The 17,093-nt window shown below is 39.3% G+C and overlaps 1 protein-coding gene across 5 annotated transcripts in view; it reads left to right on the forward strand.

Moving 5' to 3' along the window:
* PITPNC1 (phosphatidylinositol transfer protein cytoplasmic 1) overlaps nucleotides 1-16,678 on the forward strand; it is a 256,038-nt gene extending 239,360 nt beyond the window's left edge. For 4 of the 5 annotated variants that reach the window (XM_027081160.1, XM_027081158.1, XM_027081159.1 and 1 more), the window contains one exon: nucleotides 12,058-16,678. In XM_027081160.1, the coding sequence (XP_026936961.1) occupies nucleotides 12,058-12,374 (317 nt within the window). In that variant the 3' untranslated portion in view covers nucleotides 12,375-16,678. Of the gene's footprint in view, nucleotides 1-7,914; nucleotides 8,034-12,057 lie in introns of all 5 variants that reach the window. The other variant, XM_027081162.1, reaches the window with a different exon arrangement.
* Nucleotides 16,679-17,093: the final 415 nt, after the last annotated feature.

Raw genomic sequence — 17,093 nt, forward strand, 5'->3', positions numbered from 1 at the left:
AACACATATCTGTGGTTGTCTATTGAGAGACAGAGGGAGGGAGAGTCTCCTGTGATTAATTCCCCAGATCATTAAACAAATCTTTCCGGTTGTTTTTTTTCTGGAGAACTTTTCTCAGATTCTTAAGGGGAGTACAGACACCCCAAAGGTTAAGAACTGCTGGTCTCCCCCACCTTGCACTCCACCACGCTCCTGGCATCCTTGCCACCGACACTAAGGGAATTTCAAAAGGTTGTTCAAATAAGAGGCTCAAAACTGGTGAGAAGTTTGGCAAGTGAACGGAGGCCTGAAGGGCCAAAACTCTGCCACACTGAAGACCAAGAGACAGGGCACTTCAGTAGATTTCTCTTGAGTGCCAGGATGCCTTAGAGGACTTTTCGGAAAAGGCAGCATCAAAAAGGGTAGCCGTGGGCTTCCCTGGTGGCGCAGGGGTTGAGAGTCCGCCTGCCAATGCAGGGGACACGGGTTCGTGCCCCGGTCCGGGAGGATGCCGTGGAGTGGCTGGGCCCGTGAACCATGGCCGCTGAGCCTGCGCGTCTGGAGCCTGTGCTGCGCAATGGGAGAGGCCACAGCAGTGAGAGGCCCACGTACCGCAAAAAAAAAAAAAAAGGTTAGCCGTGCCCTGATTAAGAGGACAAAATACTGCAAGCCTGTTGATCAGAAAAGAGAATTTGAGTAGAGGCAAGATATAGAAAAAGAAAATGTGGGCGGGAGTCTAGTAAGGGAATGGCTGGAGTGCAGAGGATGGGGGCCGATTCTTTTCCATCTCACCTGAGCCTGAAGCAACGAAGAGACTTAAAAGACTTTTAGTCCAAAACAAAACAAAACAAAACTCAGACTATTACAGGGGCCCAAAGTTAGAATAATGCATCAAAGGAAGACCTTTAAGATGAGAACATCTACTTAAGATGGGTGAGGTGGAGACAGGAATTAACTCAGAGAGTCTACTGACAAAAAGCCCTTTCTGTATCTGAGTGCAGAAAAAAACCATGTGGTTTAGCAGATATAGATGGTCAGGGCACCTTGTACTCCCCAGAGAAGGCATCCACCCATTATATATACAATCCTAGCCCCAACCAAAACAAGCAGCGCTTTCACTCAGCAAGGGGTCTGAGACCCACCCCATCAATTTCATTTAAATTACTGGCATCATTGCCCCCAGCTGAGCTGCTTGCCAGGAAAACAGTAGCTCCTTCATTACACAGATGCAGACACTCAGTCAAATAAATGAAAATAGCCCTGCTCACAGCCCCTTATTCAAGGTAATGCTGCAGACTGCGGGCCTTTCAGGTAAATGGCTGTGTCACCGCCCACCAGAACAGACCTTCAGTTTTGGGTACCTGAAGTTGCTTATTTTTCTTTGGTCTCTACAGGCTCAGTGAGGCTCTCATAGTAAACATGGAAAAGGTTCAAATTAAAGAACTCCTTTCCTATAGCTTATGGCACTTATTCTGCAAGTGGGCCTGCCCCATCAGCGTCCTTGGGGTACTTGTTACAAGTTCAGATTCTCAGACCCCACCCCAACCTGCTGAATCAGATACTCAAGGGGTACAGCCCAGCAATCTGTGTTTTAACAAGCCCTCCCGATGAATCCGATGCTCGCTAAAATTTTAAGAATGACTTTAAATCAGATTAGATTGAAGGGACAGTTTAATTAATTCAATCCAAATTTAATTATACTAGAGAGTGGTAGATGTCTTCAGGGCCAACTGCTAAACTCTGATAACTTGTAAGCATTAGGAAAAAGGCGCCCCTTCTGGGCAGTTTCAGCAGGTGCTGTCAGCTTAGGGCTGAATTTTAGCTCCATTGACCTCCTGGGCTGTGTGTTCCTACAGTGCCCAAACTGGACACCCTTATGCACTGGCAGCCCAGGATGATCTCTTTCTCCCTGATTAGACTCACCACCTCCAGTGCTTAATTAAGAGTAAAAAAAAAAAAAAAAAAAAAGACACTGTAGATGATGGTGATCATTTCTTGCCCAAGGATTAATTTTGTATCTTTTCTGAATTTCAGCATTTGACTGTCACATAACTATTTCCTAAAACAGATTTTATTCTGCTCTTGTACATTGTAAAATATAACCATTTCCACTGCTGGAGGAATTGAGTTTGTCTTTCAAAGCCTTGATTGGTCTTTATCCATGAGCCTTGGGTGTCTCCTGCATGACTGCAACACTAATCAGAAGAAACAACTGCACATTTCAGAAGGTGGGGTGAAAGGGGAGGTGGATAAAAATAGGCAGCCCTGCTTCACCAAAGCATGGCTTTGCTTCACAAATCTGACAGTATTTTGAGAGAGGAACACAGAGGGTTTCCCAAGGGAGGTTGTGATTGAGTGGAACCTCGTGAATCCTGACCCTTCTAAAAAAGTAGAGGTGGTAGCTCTGGCTAGTATAGATGACACTCCCTCATGAAAGTGACATAGAAATCATTCTGGAGTCCTTAGAGCAGCCTAACAATGAGAGAAGCAAGCTCAAGGTGGAGAAAGAAGCCAGCTTAGGGACTGGCATTAGCTGACTGAGTTCACCAAGCCAGCATTTTCCAATGGCCTCAGGTTTCCTGAAACATGAACTTGAGTGCTGTGGCCCTTATGCAACATTTTATGTGAGTGTGCTTACCTTCATTTTTCCGGGGAGAGAACCCACTGCTCTCCATCACATTTTCAAAGGGATCTGTGATGCGCCCTCCTCCACCTCCCCAAATTAAGAACTGTGGGGAAAAAATCACAACTATAGATTACAATTCTAGATCTTAGTGGTCTGAATTACGTGGAAAGGGTATGCACCAAGCCTTGAGGATTGGCTACTTTCACTACAAAAAAGTAAACTATTTATAACAAGCATCTGTTGAATTTATAACCATTTTAAAGAGTTTAAAAAAAAGAAAAAAAGCACTTCCCAAAGCATGGCCACCATTCTGCTGGAGTCAAAGGTGTATCAAACCTAATTCATGATTGCTGGAGCTTCCTCTGACCAACCACTTGTTTAAGACTTCCATTTTGACTTAGAGAAAAAAAAAAAAAATTACTTCAGTAGGCTGAGGAGCCTGGAAATAGAGAGAAAACATTTGTAGAAGGAAATAAAATATAATGTGCCATTGGACAGGTCACTGAATTAGGGTATATGATGCTTTATTAAAATTGTCGCCACTGCAGCTGTGCAATACAATGAAGGAAAATCCCTGCTTGCAGACATTTTGCTCCATGTCATTTGCAAGTTTCTCTGTACGTTCAAATGACTTCTATCCTGAAGGCTTTTCAAATATACAGTCTTGCCTTCACTTCCAGTGAAATAAACCTGCCTTCTTTAATAAAATGATTGAAAGAAAATTGCCACCAGAAACAAAGTTGAAAGACTAACAGAAGCTATCTGCAACATGTGTAGCCAACAGAGGACTAATATCTACAGAATATAAATCAAAAATCCAACAACTCAATAAAAAAAAAAGGTTAAGAACATAAATAGGTAAACCATGGAAGAAGAAATGCAAATGACCAATAACCTCACTACTAATCACAAGAAACGTAATGAGAACAACAAGAAGATATGACATTTGCCCATCTGATAGCCAAAGTTTTAAAGAGCGATAATAATCCAGTTTTGGATAGGTGGGAGAACACACTAACAGTTTCTGTATAAAAGGTGATAGTGATAAGTACAAATAACCTGTGACCCAGTAATTCCACTTCTAGATATTTATTCTTGAGGAATACACATGTTCGTGAATATAAATACGAAGCTGTTCAGTGTAGTGTTGTTTATAAGAGCTAAAATCTAGTCTCCATGTAAATGTCCATTAGCAGAAATATGGTCAAGTAAACTATGGTAGACTCATACTATGAATATTGTGTGTAACAGTTAAAAAGAATAAGGTAGTTCTCTACATACTGGTGTGGAAATATGTTTTTCCCATTAGTGGAAAAAGTCAGCCAGAATAATATGTATCGTATGGTATACTATAGTATGATTCCATAAATGTGAAATTAAGTGAGACTGTGTGTAATAGTAACATACACGTGAATTCATAGGAAAAAATCTGGCAGTTTTCTCCAGAAGGAACAGGGTTGATAAGGGAAGTTAAAAGGAATTACTCTGTTTTCTCTATGTAATCCAGTGCTACTTGAATTATTTCTATGGAAAATAATTCATGCATTACTTGAGTGATTCGATGAGTAAATAATAAGTGAAATCCACATTTTATAACAAAGCAGAAAATAGTTGAAGCAGACCAAGACTCATACAGAGGTATATCTTGCTTAGTACATGGTTTAAGAAACTGAAGAAGCTTCTCAATTAACGAATCCCCTGAATCCAGAGCTTCTTTGATGAAGCTGAGCTGGTGGTAGAGAAAAGGGTTCTTTCTACCCAGGCCAATTCAGTGTGACCTCTGCATGCTAGGACAGAAGTCTGGGGTCTGCTTACCCTCCTCACCTGAAGGAGGACGAGAAAGAGAAGGACAAAAATGGTCTTGCAAGAGGGCAAAGACAGAAAATCTTGCGATGAAGAGGGCATTTATACCCCCAGATTATCAGTCACACTCAGATAGCCAAGTGTCAAAGATACTAGGACATGCCTTCCTTATCAGAAGAAATTTGGTACTAGTTCCAATAGTCTCTTAAATCAGGGAGTTAGGCCAGTGTTATTTAAGAACACTTCATTTAAGAAACTTTACTTAAGAAAAGTAAATTATGACCTTTCAAATCTATAAAGTAAGGGGTGATTATTGATCAGTTTATTTGCAAAATAATTGACATACGATTCCTTTGAGTTTCCCTGATACACATAAGCATTTGTTTGCTGGGAGCAAAGAGATCTGAACCTAAACTGTGAGAAGTCACTCTGATCATTGAAAATCAATCAGTAATGAAGATGAATCATCTCCAAAAGTGTAATCTGTCATTGTGTGTGTGTAATTGAATTTACTAAAAAAATTGATTCATGTGTAGATTTTGAGGTAATATACTTTGCTGAAGCAAGACATAATGCATTCTACCAGATAACCTGAATAGGAACATTTTCACTTAATTAGGCTTTCCATAAATTATTGAGGAATATTGAAAATGTTGACATCATTTCCATAAGCGTGTATGGTATGCGGGGATAGTTCAGGATTTAGACAAAAGTACTGGGTTGGCCTAAAAGTTCATTTGGGTTTTTCCATAACATCTTATGGAAAAACCCAAATGAACTTTTAGGCCAGCCCAGTATTTTCCTTCAAAATGGGCTGGGACCTAATTATCATCAGCTTTTAGAGAACTACTAGAAATGTTCTTCGGGTTTTTTTGTTTTTTGGCCATGCTGCTCGGCTTGCAGGATCTGTTTCCTGACCAGGGATTGAACCCAGGCCACGGCAGTGAAAGCACTGAATCCTAACCACTAGGCCACAAGGGAACTCCCTAGAAATGTTCATTCTTATGTGGTCTAATTGAGAGATTTTTTTTTTTCTTTTAGATGAAATTTTCTGCAACTTGGTTTCTTAACTCTTCATTTTAAGAAAAAAGGAATCATGTTTCTAGAATAGGCAAAAATTTCTAGAAAAGTATATCTTACCTATTTGCAAATTGATGGTATCCATCTTCTAATGACCTCAAATAATCGATTTTAAAATAATGTTCTCTTTTTCTTTCTTACAGAAGTAATGCATATTTGATACAGAAAACTTAGAAAATATAGATAAACAAAAAGGAGAAAATGAAAATTACCTATAATTCCAGCTCCTCAAAACAATCACTCTTTTAACATTTTGAAGTGTACCCTTTCAAAAGTCTTTTTTAAGTGTATATAATGCTTTTCTGGTAAAAAAAAAATGATTTCTTTTACCTCCAATTTTTTATTTAACAATATACCAAGGACATTTCTCTATAGTGTTAAATATCCTTCTGCATCATTTTTAACCACTGCATAATACCATCAGGCCCCTGAGTTGTTTTCAATTTTTCACTATTATGAACAAGATAATAATAAGTATCTTTGTTATTAAATCTTTCTTCACATCCATAAAAATTGAGATATCTTTGAAAGCCCATAGTCACACAGTTTAAGCCCCTCTCTTAATATCGAGCTAATTAAAAATAAAGAATGATTTCCTTTGAGATTCACTAGAACAAAGAAATGAAACCGCCTTTGTTTTTGTTTTCAAAATTACTGGCATGCCAGCGAGGGGGGAAATAAAGTGTCTAATGAACATATGTATGGAGAAATTTTAAACTTTTAACTTAAAATGACCTAAGTATTCATTCCAGGTGTATTCGTGTTTAAGAATTTTGATCACCAGCCATTGAAATTAAAGTGATTGTATTGAAAGGATGTTATTATTGTTAACTAAGACGCATTTGTTCTAATCACAAAGCAGCATCTCTTTACTGCTTTCCATTTGCCTTGATTTTCTAAAAGAAAAGCATGCTCTTTGCTTGGCCAGACTGTTGCTTGGCTTTCTTGATACTTACATTGCTTATGGACAGCATTTTTGATTAACGGTTTCGGGGTGTGGAGGGGGACCATCAGCTAAATAAAATAGCCCAGGTGTGGATTTAGAGCTGCCCCCCATCTTGGCCGCAAGACTACCCTGAATTAATTCATAAACTTCTGGCAAGTCTACCCTTTAGAATTGAAGAGACTCTCACATGACACACATGGATTGATATAAAAAGACACCGGACCACATCATGCAGAAACGACTTAAGGAAAAATTCCAGCTGCACATAACCCACTCTACGTCCCCACCAAGCTAACTAGTGACCAAGGCAGTAGCTTGATTAACCAATTGTTGTGCATGTACCATTCATTGTAAAGAGTCATGAAGTTAAATTCTGCCGTGAGAGTCTCAGAAGAATGCCCACTGGGGAAATTGCAAATAAAATGTTGTAAAATAACCAAGGAGTGGAGTGGGGAGTGGAGGATAAAGCAACAGAAGTATTTAATGTGAGACTAATTGTTATTTTTATGTTTCACCTATGGAAGATAACAGGTTCTTTGTTGAAGTTTTTTATCAGTTGGATTTAGACAAGGCTTCTCAACCTTGGCACCACTGACATTTTGGACCAAATCATTCTTTGCTGGGGAGGCGGGGAGGACTGTGCACTGTAGGATGTGCCACAGCATCCCTGGCCTCTACCCACTACATGCCAGTAGCACCTCCACCCCAGTTGTGACAACCAAAAATGTCACAAAACTGTCCCCTGTTGAGAACCACTGGATTAAGAAATGAGCATTCTGAAATACTGAAAAAGTGAAGACTCAGGCCAAACATCATCATGTCATGTGCCATTTTATTTAGAGATCAGTGTGGGTGGAAGTAGTGCCACCCATCTTTGTGCTATTATGCTAGACTTGAAGTTCAGTGCAGACCTGTACTCTCTGACACCATGTATTCTGTGCAAAAATACCTCTCTGTGTGAGCATTGCACCAAATCTCACTGGTAGCAGTGAGCATCATTTCTCTGCCCTCTACGTCATGTCTCTTACAATAGCAATGAAAGTGTTCTTTCTGTTGAATGCATTGTTGTAAAGAATCTCCAAATCTATTTTGAAAGGTATATGGAAGGTAAGTATTAGACCACACAGACCTGACCCTGTCCCTTAAAGGGATCTTCTAACCATGCTTTTAGGAGATCTCAGGCTACAGCCCTATCCACGAGCTAATACTTTCTACCCACCTAGCTCATTTTACAAGAATCACCCCTAAATAATTTCCACTCTTTTCAGTTCTAAGACTATTTTGACTTAACTTCCTTGTATTCACTCCCCCTTTGGCTGGTTTGCCTAACTTTATGATTGACTCTTCATAAAGTTAGTGAGTTCCCTGCTTTTTACTCCTCTCTCTGGCTTCTGCTAAGCTGCCATCTTCCCCTGAAGTCTCCCCCATTGAAAGTTTGGATTTAATAACGGAAGTTGCCAACATCTTGACCTTCTTTCAGATATGACAATGGATGATGTTCGGGAATACGAGAAAAACATGCATGAACAAACCAACATAAAAGTTTGCAATCAGCATTCCTCCACTGTGGATGACATAGAGAGCCAGGCCCAAACAAGTGTATGTAGAATTTTTAAAACATGTTGCCCACCCTTTACCAAACATACACATAAACTGATCTTTGAAAAGACTTCAAATGCATCAGTTCTCAAACTTCCACAAAAAAGCGTCATCACCCAGAGGCTGTTGGTGAAGAACCTGAGCTGGGTCTTAATTGGACAGTGTTACCTCTTGCTTCCAGACATTTCCATTCTTTAACGCTGCTTGACTCGGGGGGGTTATTTTGGTCATAAAACCAAGAGCATGTAGAGTGGAAACATTGTGTGGCCTGCACCACAAAAGAACAGAGGGGTGAAAACAGACGTCCTAAGAAAGCTAGACCATCAATGCCAGTAACTTTTAAAGACATAGTTAACACTCATTCATTTAAGTCATTCATTCTGGCTCATCTAGTATTTTAGGTTTCTTTACATTTGCTTTGAAATGCTTTCTAGGGCTCTTTATGGCTATCTGACCCAATCACTTCCTTTTTACTTAGGTTCATGTCCAGATGGGGCTGCCATCTATGCATACATACTGGTTGAGCAGTGAAGGTGTGGTGAGCTAGATCTAGCCCAGGACTTAAGCATCAGAGAACCTGAGGTTATTTAATGGCACATTGGTGATTGAGAGCTGACCGTACGGTGTATGCCAGCATCTTAAATATAGTTCTATCTCAATCATTCGTGCTAATGAAGAGGAGTGACAGACAACAAAGAAAAATGTAATCGCCAAGTCATTTAAATGTATCTTTGGCCAGAGCTGTGATCTCTTTGGGTGCCAGCTTGAGCCCACATGTCTGTTAGCCCCACAGTAATACACATTAGATATTTAAGAAATTGACAGCGTAGTTACAGAAAATTGACAGATGGCTATTGTTGTAAATGCTTTAGATATGCAAAGACCTTTGGTTGCACTTTGGAAATTTCTAGTGAACTTTTGAGAGCATGTCTTTGGAATGTGCCCTGTAAAACCTATGTGCTGCTATTGGATGCATGTGACTGCCCTTGAGGTTGAAATGGACTTCTTCCCCATTTTGGATGCAGTGATTGGATTTGCAGAAAGCTCTTTGGATCAGGAGGTGTTCCTCTGTAGGCACCGACCAGTTCCTATAGGACTTCCCCCTTCCTCTCTCCCTGTTCTAAAGTTAGAAGTGCTCATTAAGGAAACTGTCCTTGAATTTCTATCACTTTCAATTACCTTTTCTTTAGGAACGTTAGACACCTGTTCCCTCTCAGCTGCTCTCTGAAAGCCACTCACTATATATAAGCACCACAAGACAAAGGAAGCCAGAGGAAAGGGGAAGATGCCAGGTAGCCAAAGGATACTAAACAGTGCTTTCCTCATTCTAAGTTCTTACACCTTATTGAATTTGTTACAATATTGCTTCTGTTTTATGTTTTGGTTTTTTGGCCTGGAGGCATGTGGGATCTTAGTTCCCCGGCCAGGGATGGAACCCTCACCCCCTGCATTGGAAGGCGAAGTCTTAACCACTGGACCACCAGGGAAGTCCCAACGTGGTTACCTTTAAATGCTTACCACCATTTCCCTTATTCTTTGAATTCCATCAAATTGGGGGTCTTTTATTTTTCTATATTTTTCTTCTCTATCATAATGAAAAAGTTGAAATCAAGGGGCTGCTGTCCATCACAAATAAAAACTGCATGGGTGCTCAGTAAATTTAAATCATTGACCTGAGTAGAGACAAACTAGATTGAAATTAGGCAAAATGAACATCCATGGCCACGGGCAATAAGGAAAATAACAGTCTCCTATTCAATTGAGTAGGTTCAATACTTTCAAGGAGGAGAACTTCTAAGAGACTCTGAACCGGAGTGTAAAATCAAACTTCTGTACTTTGGATGATTTCTGCCCCCTGCTGGATGTGTGGAGTGGAGCACTATATTCAGCCACTTGTATAGAAAACCTGATTTTTCAAAGATGATATCATTTATTATAGCAGAAACATACTGCTGAGATTTTGCTGACATTCACTGAAATTTTTCTGAGTCTCAATTTGTTTTATTTTTCTTATACTTTTTTTAAACATATTTATTGGAGTATAATTGCTTTACAATGGTGTGTTAGTTTCTGCTTTATAACAAAGTGAATCAGATATACATATACATATATCCCCATATCTCTTCCCTCTTGCGTCTCCCTCCCTCCCACCCTCCCTATCCCACCCCTCTGGTGGTCACAAAGCACGAGCTGATCTCCCTGTACTATGCGACTGCTTCTCAATTTTGTTTTGAAATACCTCCTTTTAAAGAACTTAATCTTATTTCTGAGCTTGTTTAATAGTCTTAGTATTTTTTTAAAGTGGTAAGTTTACAGGTACAGTTCTTGCTATATTCTGAATTTCATATTCTGTCAACACAGGCATAATTTTTTATTTCCTTTGTAAGAACTTTTTCCTTTCAGAAAATTTTAATAATTGTTCCTAGGAAATCCTCTCAAGGATTTTGTTTTTTGTGCAATATTCCTGGTTTGCTCATATGTTATATGACTCTCTGTCTCTCTGTCTCTCTCTCTCTCTCTCCCTCTCTCTCTCTTTCTCTCTCTCTCTCTCTCTCTCTCTCTCTCTATATATATATATATATATATATATATATATATATATATCCTAATGATTAATACTATATTAACTCCATAGTTAGTATTTCCAAAGGGACTCTATGTTTCATACTATTTTATGTGGTATCATCTAATGTGGTATCACCTACTAAGTTCATGGGAGAGGCCACAAATGAAAAATGGGTCTCTGGAAGCTAAAACAGATGTAGAAATCCATGGGCAGCAGATTTCACATTTTACAAGCTTTTAGGCCTTCACTGAGCTTTTTCTAATATGCCCAGTTATCTGTTTTCCCTGTTACCAGTAATAAAATTGGCAAAAGATACCAGGGATAGCCAGACTGAGAGTAATTAATAATAACCATAATAGTAGTAGTAATAATAATAGAGTTTCTAAGAATGAGAGAAGAGATACTAAACTATATAAAGCAAACCGGCCCTAAGAAAGAAGGCATCACTGTATTGTAACACAGTGATATTCCTTCAGTGTATTATGTCTAAAATGTAGTAAGTGTATATAATACGTTATTCACTGTAGTTACATTAGGGAAGGATTTACATTTAAAGGAATTTTTCTTTTTTACTTTCTCACGTAATAACATTTCAGGTATTTGGAAAGTCTACACCATCTGACAATGCCTGTTAAATGAGGCGTCACTGAATTTATTTCTTGAATGCCAAATAATGCTCTTTTTTCTTTTAAATAAAATTCTCACCCATTATGTGATACTATCCTTTTGTTCTCTGCTCTTTTTCTTTTTATGTTTCCTTGAGAAATGGTTTCGTTTTTTTGGTTTGGGGATAGTTAGCAAAGTTTGTTGTTGTTGTTGTCATATCTTACTTGTTTTTTAAGAAGAAATAATTAAAACACAGCGTCTGAAAAATCTCAGGGTGGATACACAGTCAGGAAACAAGTAACCCCTAGAATACATAAAGTATATTCATTGAATAAGAGGATAGCATGTTGAAAAATTCTGATGATCTGCCTATTTACCCTATAAAGGTGAACTTATATTTTCACGATCTAAAGTGGATAATAGTATGTATCATTTTGGGGCCATTGATTGCTTTAATAATCTTCCCTTTATAGAAAAGATGGCCAGGTCTAATAATAGCTCTGCATACCATACCATACGCACAACACACAGACACACACAGCTCCGGTGTGCTTCTGTACTCTCCTGATAAGTTCTTTTTTCAGAATACTTAAAGTACTCACTGAAAATTGCTTTGGACAACCTTGGATGGTTACTCATAAAGGAATTTTTTTTTTTCAGAGGTCTGCCTCAGTAAAAAGAAAAAAATTCAGGGCTTAGCATTTCGATGATAATTTGGGTTTATAATCTGGAGAGATCCCCTTATCATAGAGTTCTGATGGGTCCTTTAAAAACAGGCAGAGAGATGAATCCATTTGCATCTCTTCTAAATACCTGCTCATTTTTTTCTTCTTTCTGTTTTTTTCCTTTAAGACATGACAATGGATGAAGTCCGAGAATTTGAACGAGCCACTCAGGAAGCCACCAACAAGAAAATTGGCGTTTTCCCCCCTGCCGTTTCTATCTCCAGCATTCCCCTGCTGCCGTCCTCAGTCCGCAGCGCCCCTTCCAGCGCTCCATCCACTCCTCTCTCCACAGATGCGCCAGAATTTCTGTCGGTTCCCAAAGATCGGCCCCGGAAAAAGTCTGCCCCAGAAACTCTCACGCTTCCAGACCCTGAGAAAAAAGCCACCCTGAATTTACCTGGCATACATTCTTCAGATAAGCCATGTCGGCCTAAAGCAGAGTAGCTTCATAAGAATATTTCATGGGGTTTTATATTTTCGGTTTGGGGTCTTGTTTTTTTTGTTTGTTGTTTTTTTTTTAATAATCTGGTATAGAAAAAGACTGCTTTGTCACTCAAACATGTCCCTTTGATCTTTTGAGTGTGCATGTAGTTAAGTAATTTCACATATGATTCCTTAAGTGTGCCACACAGCGTCATATTAGATGTAAGATGTAAGACTTGCAAAGGACAGAAGGGATCTTCTGTAGCCACAGCTGGATGCCAGGGAGGAAGCCTTGTTTATTGGGCATTTGATGAGGTTGGCATGGACTTCCAGGGTAAATAAATGAAAACTTTGCACCACTGTGTTACAAGGTGTAGTGAAATAGTGAAGTCAGTTTCCTCCCATCAAACCTGAAATTCTCAAAAATATTCTCAGGCACAATATACCTAATTGTTAAATTTTGAACTGCTCCTTACCAATACTTGAATACCAGTAGTTACTGAGATTCCTATTTGCGTTAGTCTGACTCAGGATTTGGGGCCTAATTAACTCTTTAAATTTTTTGGAAATTTTAATTATCAACATGTAGAGGCTCCAAGTGCAATTAACAGTAACCTATTTATACCTTTCACAGAATTTAATAAAGATTCCACTTGTTTCTGTCTTTTAATAACTTTCCCCTTTGTACCCTTGTGGCCTCAGAAATCTTTTAAGAATTACATGGATGAATGTGACCATAACTGTCTGATTTGGGGATGGTTTGGTTTAGGAACCAAGAGGCCCAGGTGAGGCAAACGTCTTTTTTTTTCTACAGGTACCAACGAACCTTGACCTATCACCTTCCATCATCCTTTAAGATTCTCAGAATTTGCAATTAATTGAGTAGAATTCATTGACTCTTTACCCATTCAAAGAAGTTCAAGGATAGAGTAAACTACCTGGACTTTAACACTGTCAGAGTTGTCTCCCATCCCCTTCCTCATTTTACTCTTAATAACATCTAGACCTCCCTGAACGGATTGCCCATCACTAGACCTTAGAAAAGATTGTCATTCTCTTGCTCCTTACTTGAAATCCAAATATTGGGAATGTCACAAAAGTCGAGTGAATACAGTCGAGTGGGAGGAGAAAATGAGCAGAATGGCTGACTCCTATCTGTAGAGTAACAAGGAAAAGTGATAAAAGATGCCCCTCTGTCTAGCTTTCTTTTCTGAGAGTATTGGTAATGCAAGATTAGACTCAAGGTTGATGGGAGACAAGATCACTCACCAAAGTGGCAGAGAGAGAACTCTCCTTTGATCTAAAGAGAAGACTGCCACCTTTGCACCTCACTGCCTTTAAACACAGAAAGAAGAGCAAACAGAATCTGGCATTTCCTTTTGTCCTCCAAGAGAGGAAGAGAACAAGGTAATTGGGCAACTCCAAGGCCCCAGCTAGCCTTCCTGACCATAACCTCCAACCTCAGGAAAGGGACCTTCCCCAAACACAGATTCCAAAGGACACTACATAGACCAAGGAGGGTATCCTCCTCCTCTTACACAGCCTCTCAGCCAGTGGACCCTGCCTGCTTCTCTCTCTCAGAGCACAGCACTCTGCCTAGTGTCCTTCCAGTTAACAGACTCTCCCAAGGTGCAGGTGCTGGCCCCATGAGCCCAGCACCAAGTGTTCTAAGTCATATGTCAGATTGTCAAGATCATTTCTTTATCTATAGGTTGACATTTAGCTTAATAAATAAATAAACCCAGAACTCAAAGGGAACCCATTGCAAATAGCTTAGATCAACAGTGCATCTCTTCCCTAAGAATGATAGCACCATAGTAAGACACCGCCTTTGCATGGTATGGTAGCATGATTTTTGCTTGTGGGAAAACTCAATCTTTTATCAAGACCCCTTGGACTTCTCAATGGCTCTCTTTCGACACAGTAGCACTTAACAAGAATGTTTCCCTTTGGAAGTAAAATTCTCCTTTCAGAAGACAGTGACATGGTGTGTATATTTGCTTACCATTTGCAAGCTGAAATCAGGATGGGGTGGGATCGTGATTTTTGCATGGAATGAATTTATTTTGTGCGTGCTGTTCACACATCTAGACCTAGTTTTTCTGTTGATGCCATTGCTAATTTTCCATTTTTGTAAAGTAGCTTCTGCTATCCAGGTCAGCAATTCTATATGCTTTAGAAAGCTAATTTCTGGTTTCCTACTGTGAGTTTTCTTTCTCTTATAGCCAGTACAATACCACAGACATTACTTGCAAAACTACCACTGATAGTGTAATTCTTAGCCAACAAATATGTGTGCTCTTAAAGTATGTTCAGTTTTTCTGTCTACATGTGGTTTGTGTGCATTTTAATGGGGGGGGGGGGAGACGGGTGCAGATATTCCTTTAGCTGCTTTGAATATTTAGTCCAGTCATCACAGGGCATAAATGACTTCAGTATTTTATTTGTCTTGATTGTCAAGTGTCATTTCACAGTCTCCATACATGAATTTGTTTATTGTGGGGTACAAGCCTGCGATGAATGTGTATATAGAACATTATTAATTCCTATAAGGCTGGAAACTAAGTGGCTGCATGATGGAAATTTAGAAGAAAAGAAAAGCAGAAACTTGAATTCATTAAGCATGTTTAGGGGAAGAATAGAATCTTAACTCAGTGCCTCTGTCTGCAATGTGGAAACCTTCAACCTTGTTCACCAAAATTGTACTATACCTGTATATATATAAATATAGTGAATCCGACACCACCAGTTTTAAGTCTCTGGTAGCCAAATTAAAATAAATAATCCACAGAATAACACGTATGTTCACCCGATCTTTGTCTCTCATGTTAGTGGAGACCATCAAAATGACCATAGATTTCATTACTTTGAATGGACTTCAAATTACGAAATGCCCTTGTGCTTTTCGTTGGCCATAGTACAGCACTGTTGCTTTAGCTGTGCTTTCCCAGGATAAGAAGCCCTTGGTGTTTTTACTGCATAAACTTTGTCAGAAGTCAGCTCTGAAGACCATTTCATTTTCCTGCTTTTGGGCTGGAATAAGACAAAGCAAAGAGGAAGCATAACGACAAAGGAGTCCGTGACATTTTTGTTACTACATGATAACCAAAACAGTATGAGTTCACTGGTGAACGAATTTATAAACCCTTCTGTTTTGGTCTTGCATTTGTGTGAGGGAAAATGGCTTTAAGTTATTTGGAGGTATTTATTAGCCATGTTTTTGGTTGTGAAAATAAATCTCTAAATAGCACAATTGTGTGTGTCTAATGTAGACACTCAAAAAACACAAAAAGACCCCCAAAAGTTATGTGGTTTTCTTCCAAGACACTGTAATAAACAGTGACCTAAGAGAATAGATTCTGACACTACTCAAGAAATCATTTTTCCATGAAAATTTCAAGGCTAATGGATTTATGCGTATTTTAAAATTCTACTCGCCTTAGCATCTTTTCAATGGCTCAGAGACGACACGTCACTGGCTGGCATAGGTCAACAACAATTTTACTTTTCAGAAGGGCCAGAGAATAATTTACTCCACGTGTAATACGTACTCAGATAATCCAATGGGAAAGATTGTTTAAATAGTTTTAGTCCCTTTCTGATCATCTGATTCAGTAGGCTGGGTGACGATATGCCATCTAAGCCATAATTCTTGAAATTAAAAAAAAAACCAGTGACTGCACTTGATCATAAATCATTTAAAACTATTCTTTCCTGCTGAAACCGAGTGTTACACAAGAGCATGGCAATGGCATACAGAGGCAACACATACCAGATTCTTCTGTGTTCTACCTTCAAAACAATCTGTTTCATTTGAAATGTAAGTGTTTAAGCTTTTTAGGAGTTAGTGCAATAAGAGAATGTGAATATGTTGAGACCTTTCCAGATGCTGTTATTGTTATTTTGTCGTTAAGTTAACAGATGCCTTAGGGTAAGCCTCTCAATGTTTTTGCTTAAAATCGAAAGCCTGTCTGTTGAATTGCAAGTCTCCCTTCAGTTTGTGTGTGTCACCAAGGAGAGGTTCTTTGAGTTGATGTTATACCTGTGCCACTTGTATGTAGCTTCAAGTGTAATTTTTAGCGTTTACATTTCGAGCTGAGATCTTGATTAAATGAGTCAATATACCACTGCCACAGCTGAGGGACCAAGTTTTGGGCTGCACAGTGTTATAGACAGCAAGCAAAGCAAACAAAATTGATCCTCACACACGCCATCCTCCTGTGTCATTTTATGGCTGTTTTGTGGTTTTTTTCCCAGTTATTTATTATTGATAATAACTTACTTTTTCTTACATTCTGTTGTAAATAAAGTACAAAGCAATCTTCTTTCCAAGTGTAGCTTCCTCTCTGTCTTTCTCAGATCTTCCCAAGGGAATGTTAACTATTGGGAACTTGGGGGTTGATGGGAAAGAAGCTATCAAGGGAGAAAGAACAAGCCAAAGGCCGGAACTTAGACCCAGTTCTAGGGGACTTGTGTGCAAAGAAGCCTGGTCTGCTAATAGGCGTATGGTGTCTTCAGGGCTGGGCCCTTGGTAAGAAATGCCTGGGTGCCAGCTCTAACTCTCCAGCCAAAAAATACCCAAAGTGAATATAACCCGGTGGGATACACATGCAGACTCATCCATCCACCCATCAGGTGCTTGGTTACCCCTCATCAAATGTGAGGCAAGAGTCTTGAGTGGTAACCAAGGTAAAGCATCCCCCAGGGAATCTGTAGGAACACCACCTTAGGGGGGACACA

Source organism: Aethalodelphis obliquidens, unplaced genomic scaffold (assembly GCF_003676395.1).
Source record: "Aethalodelphis obliquidens isolate GAN/ISIS:26980383/991018 unplaced genomic scaffold, ASM367639v1 scaffold44, whole genome shotgun sequence".
Classification (NCBI taxonomy): domain Eukaryota; kingdom Metazoa; phylum Chordata; class Mammalia; order Artiodactyla; family Delphinidae; genus Aethalodelphis; species Aethalodelphis obliquidens.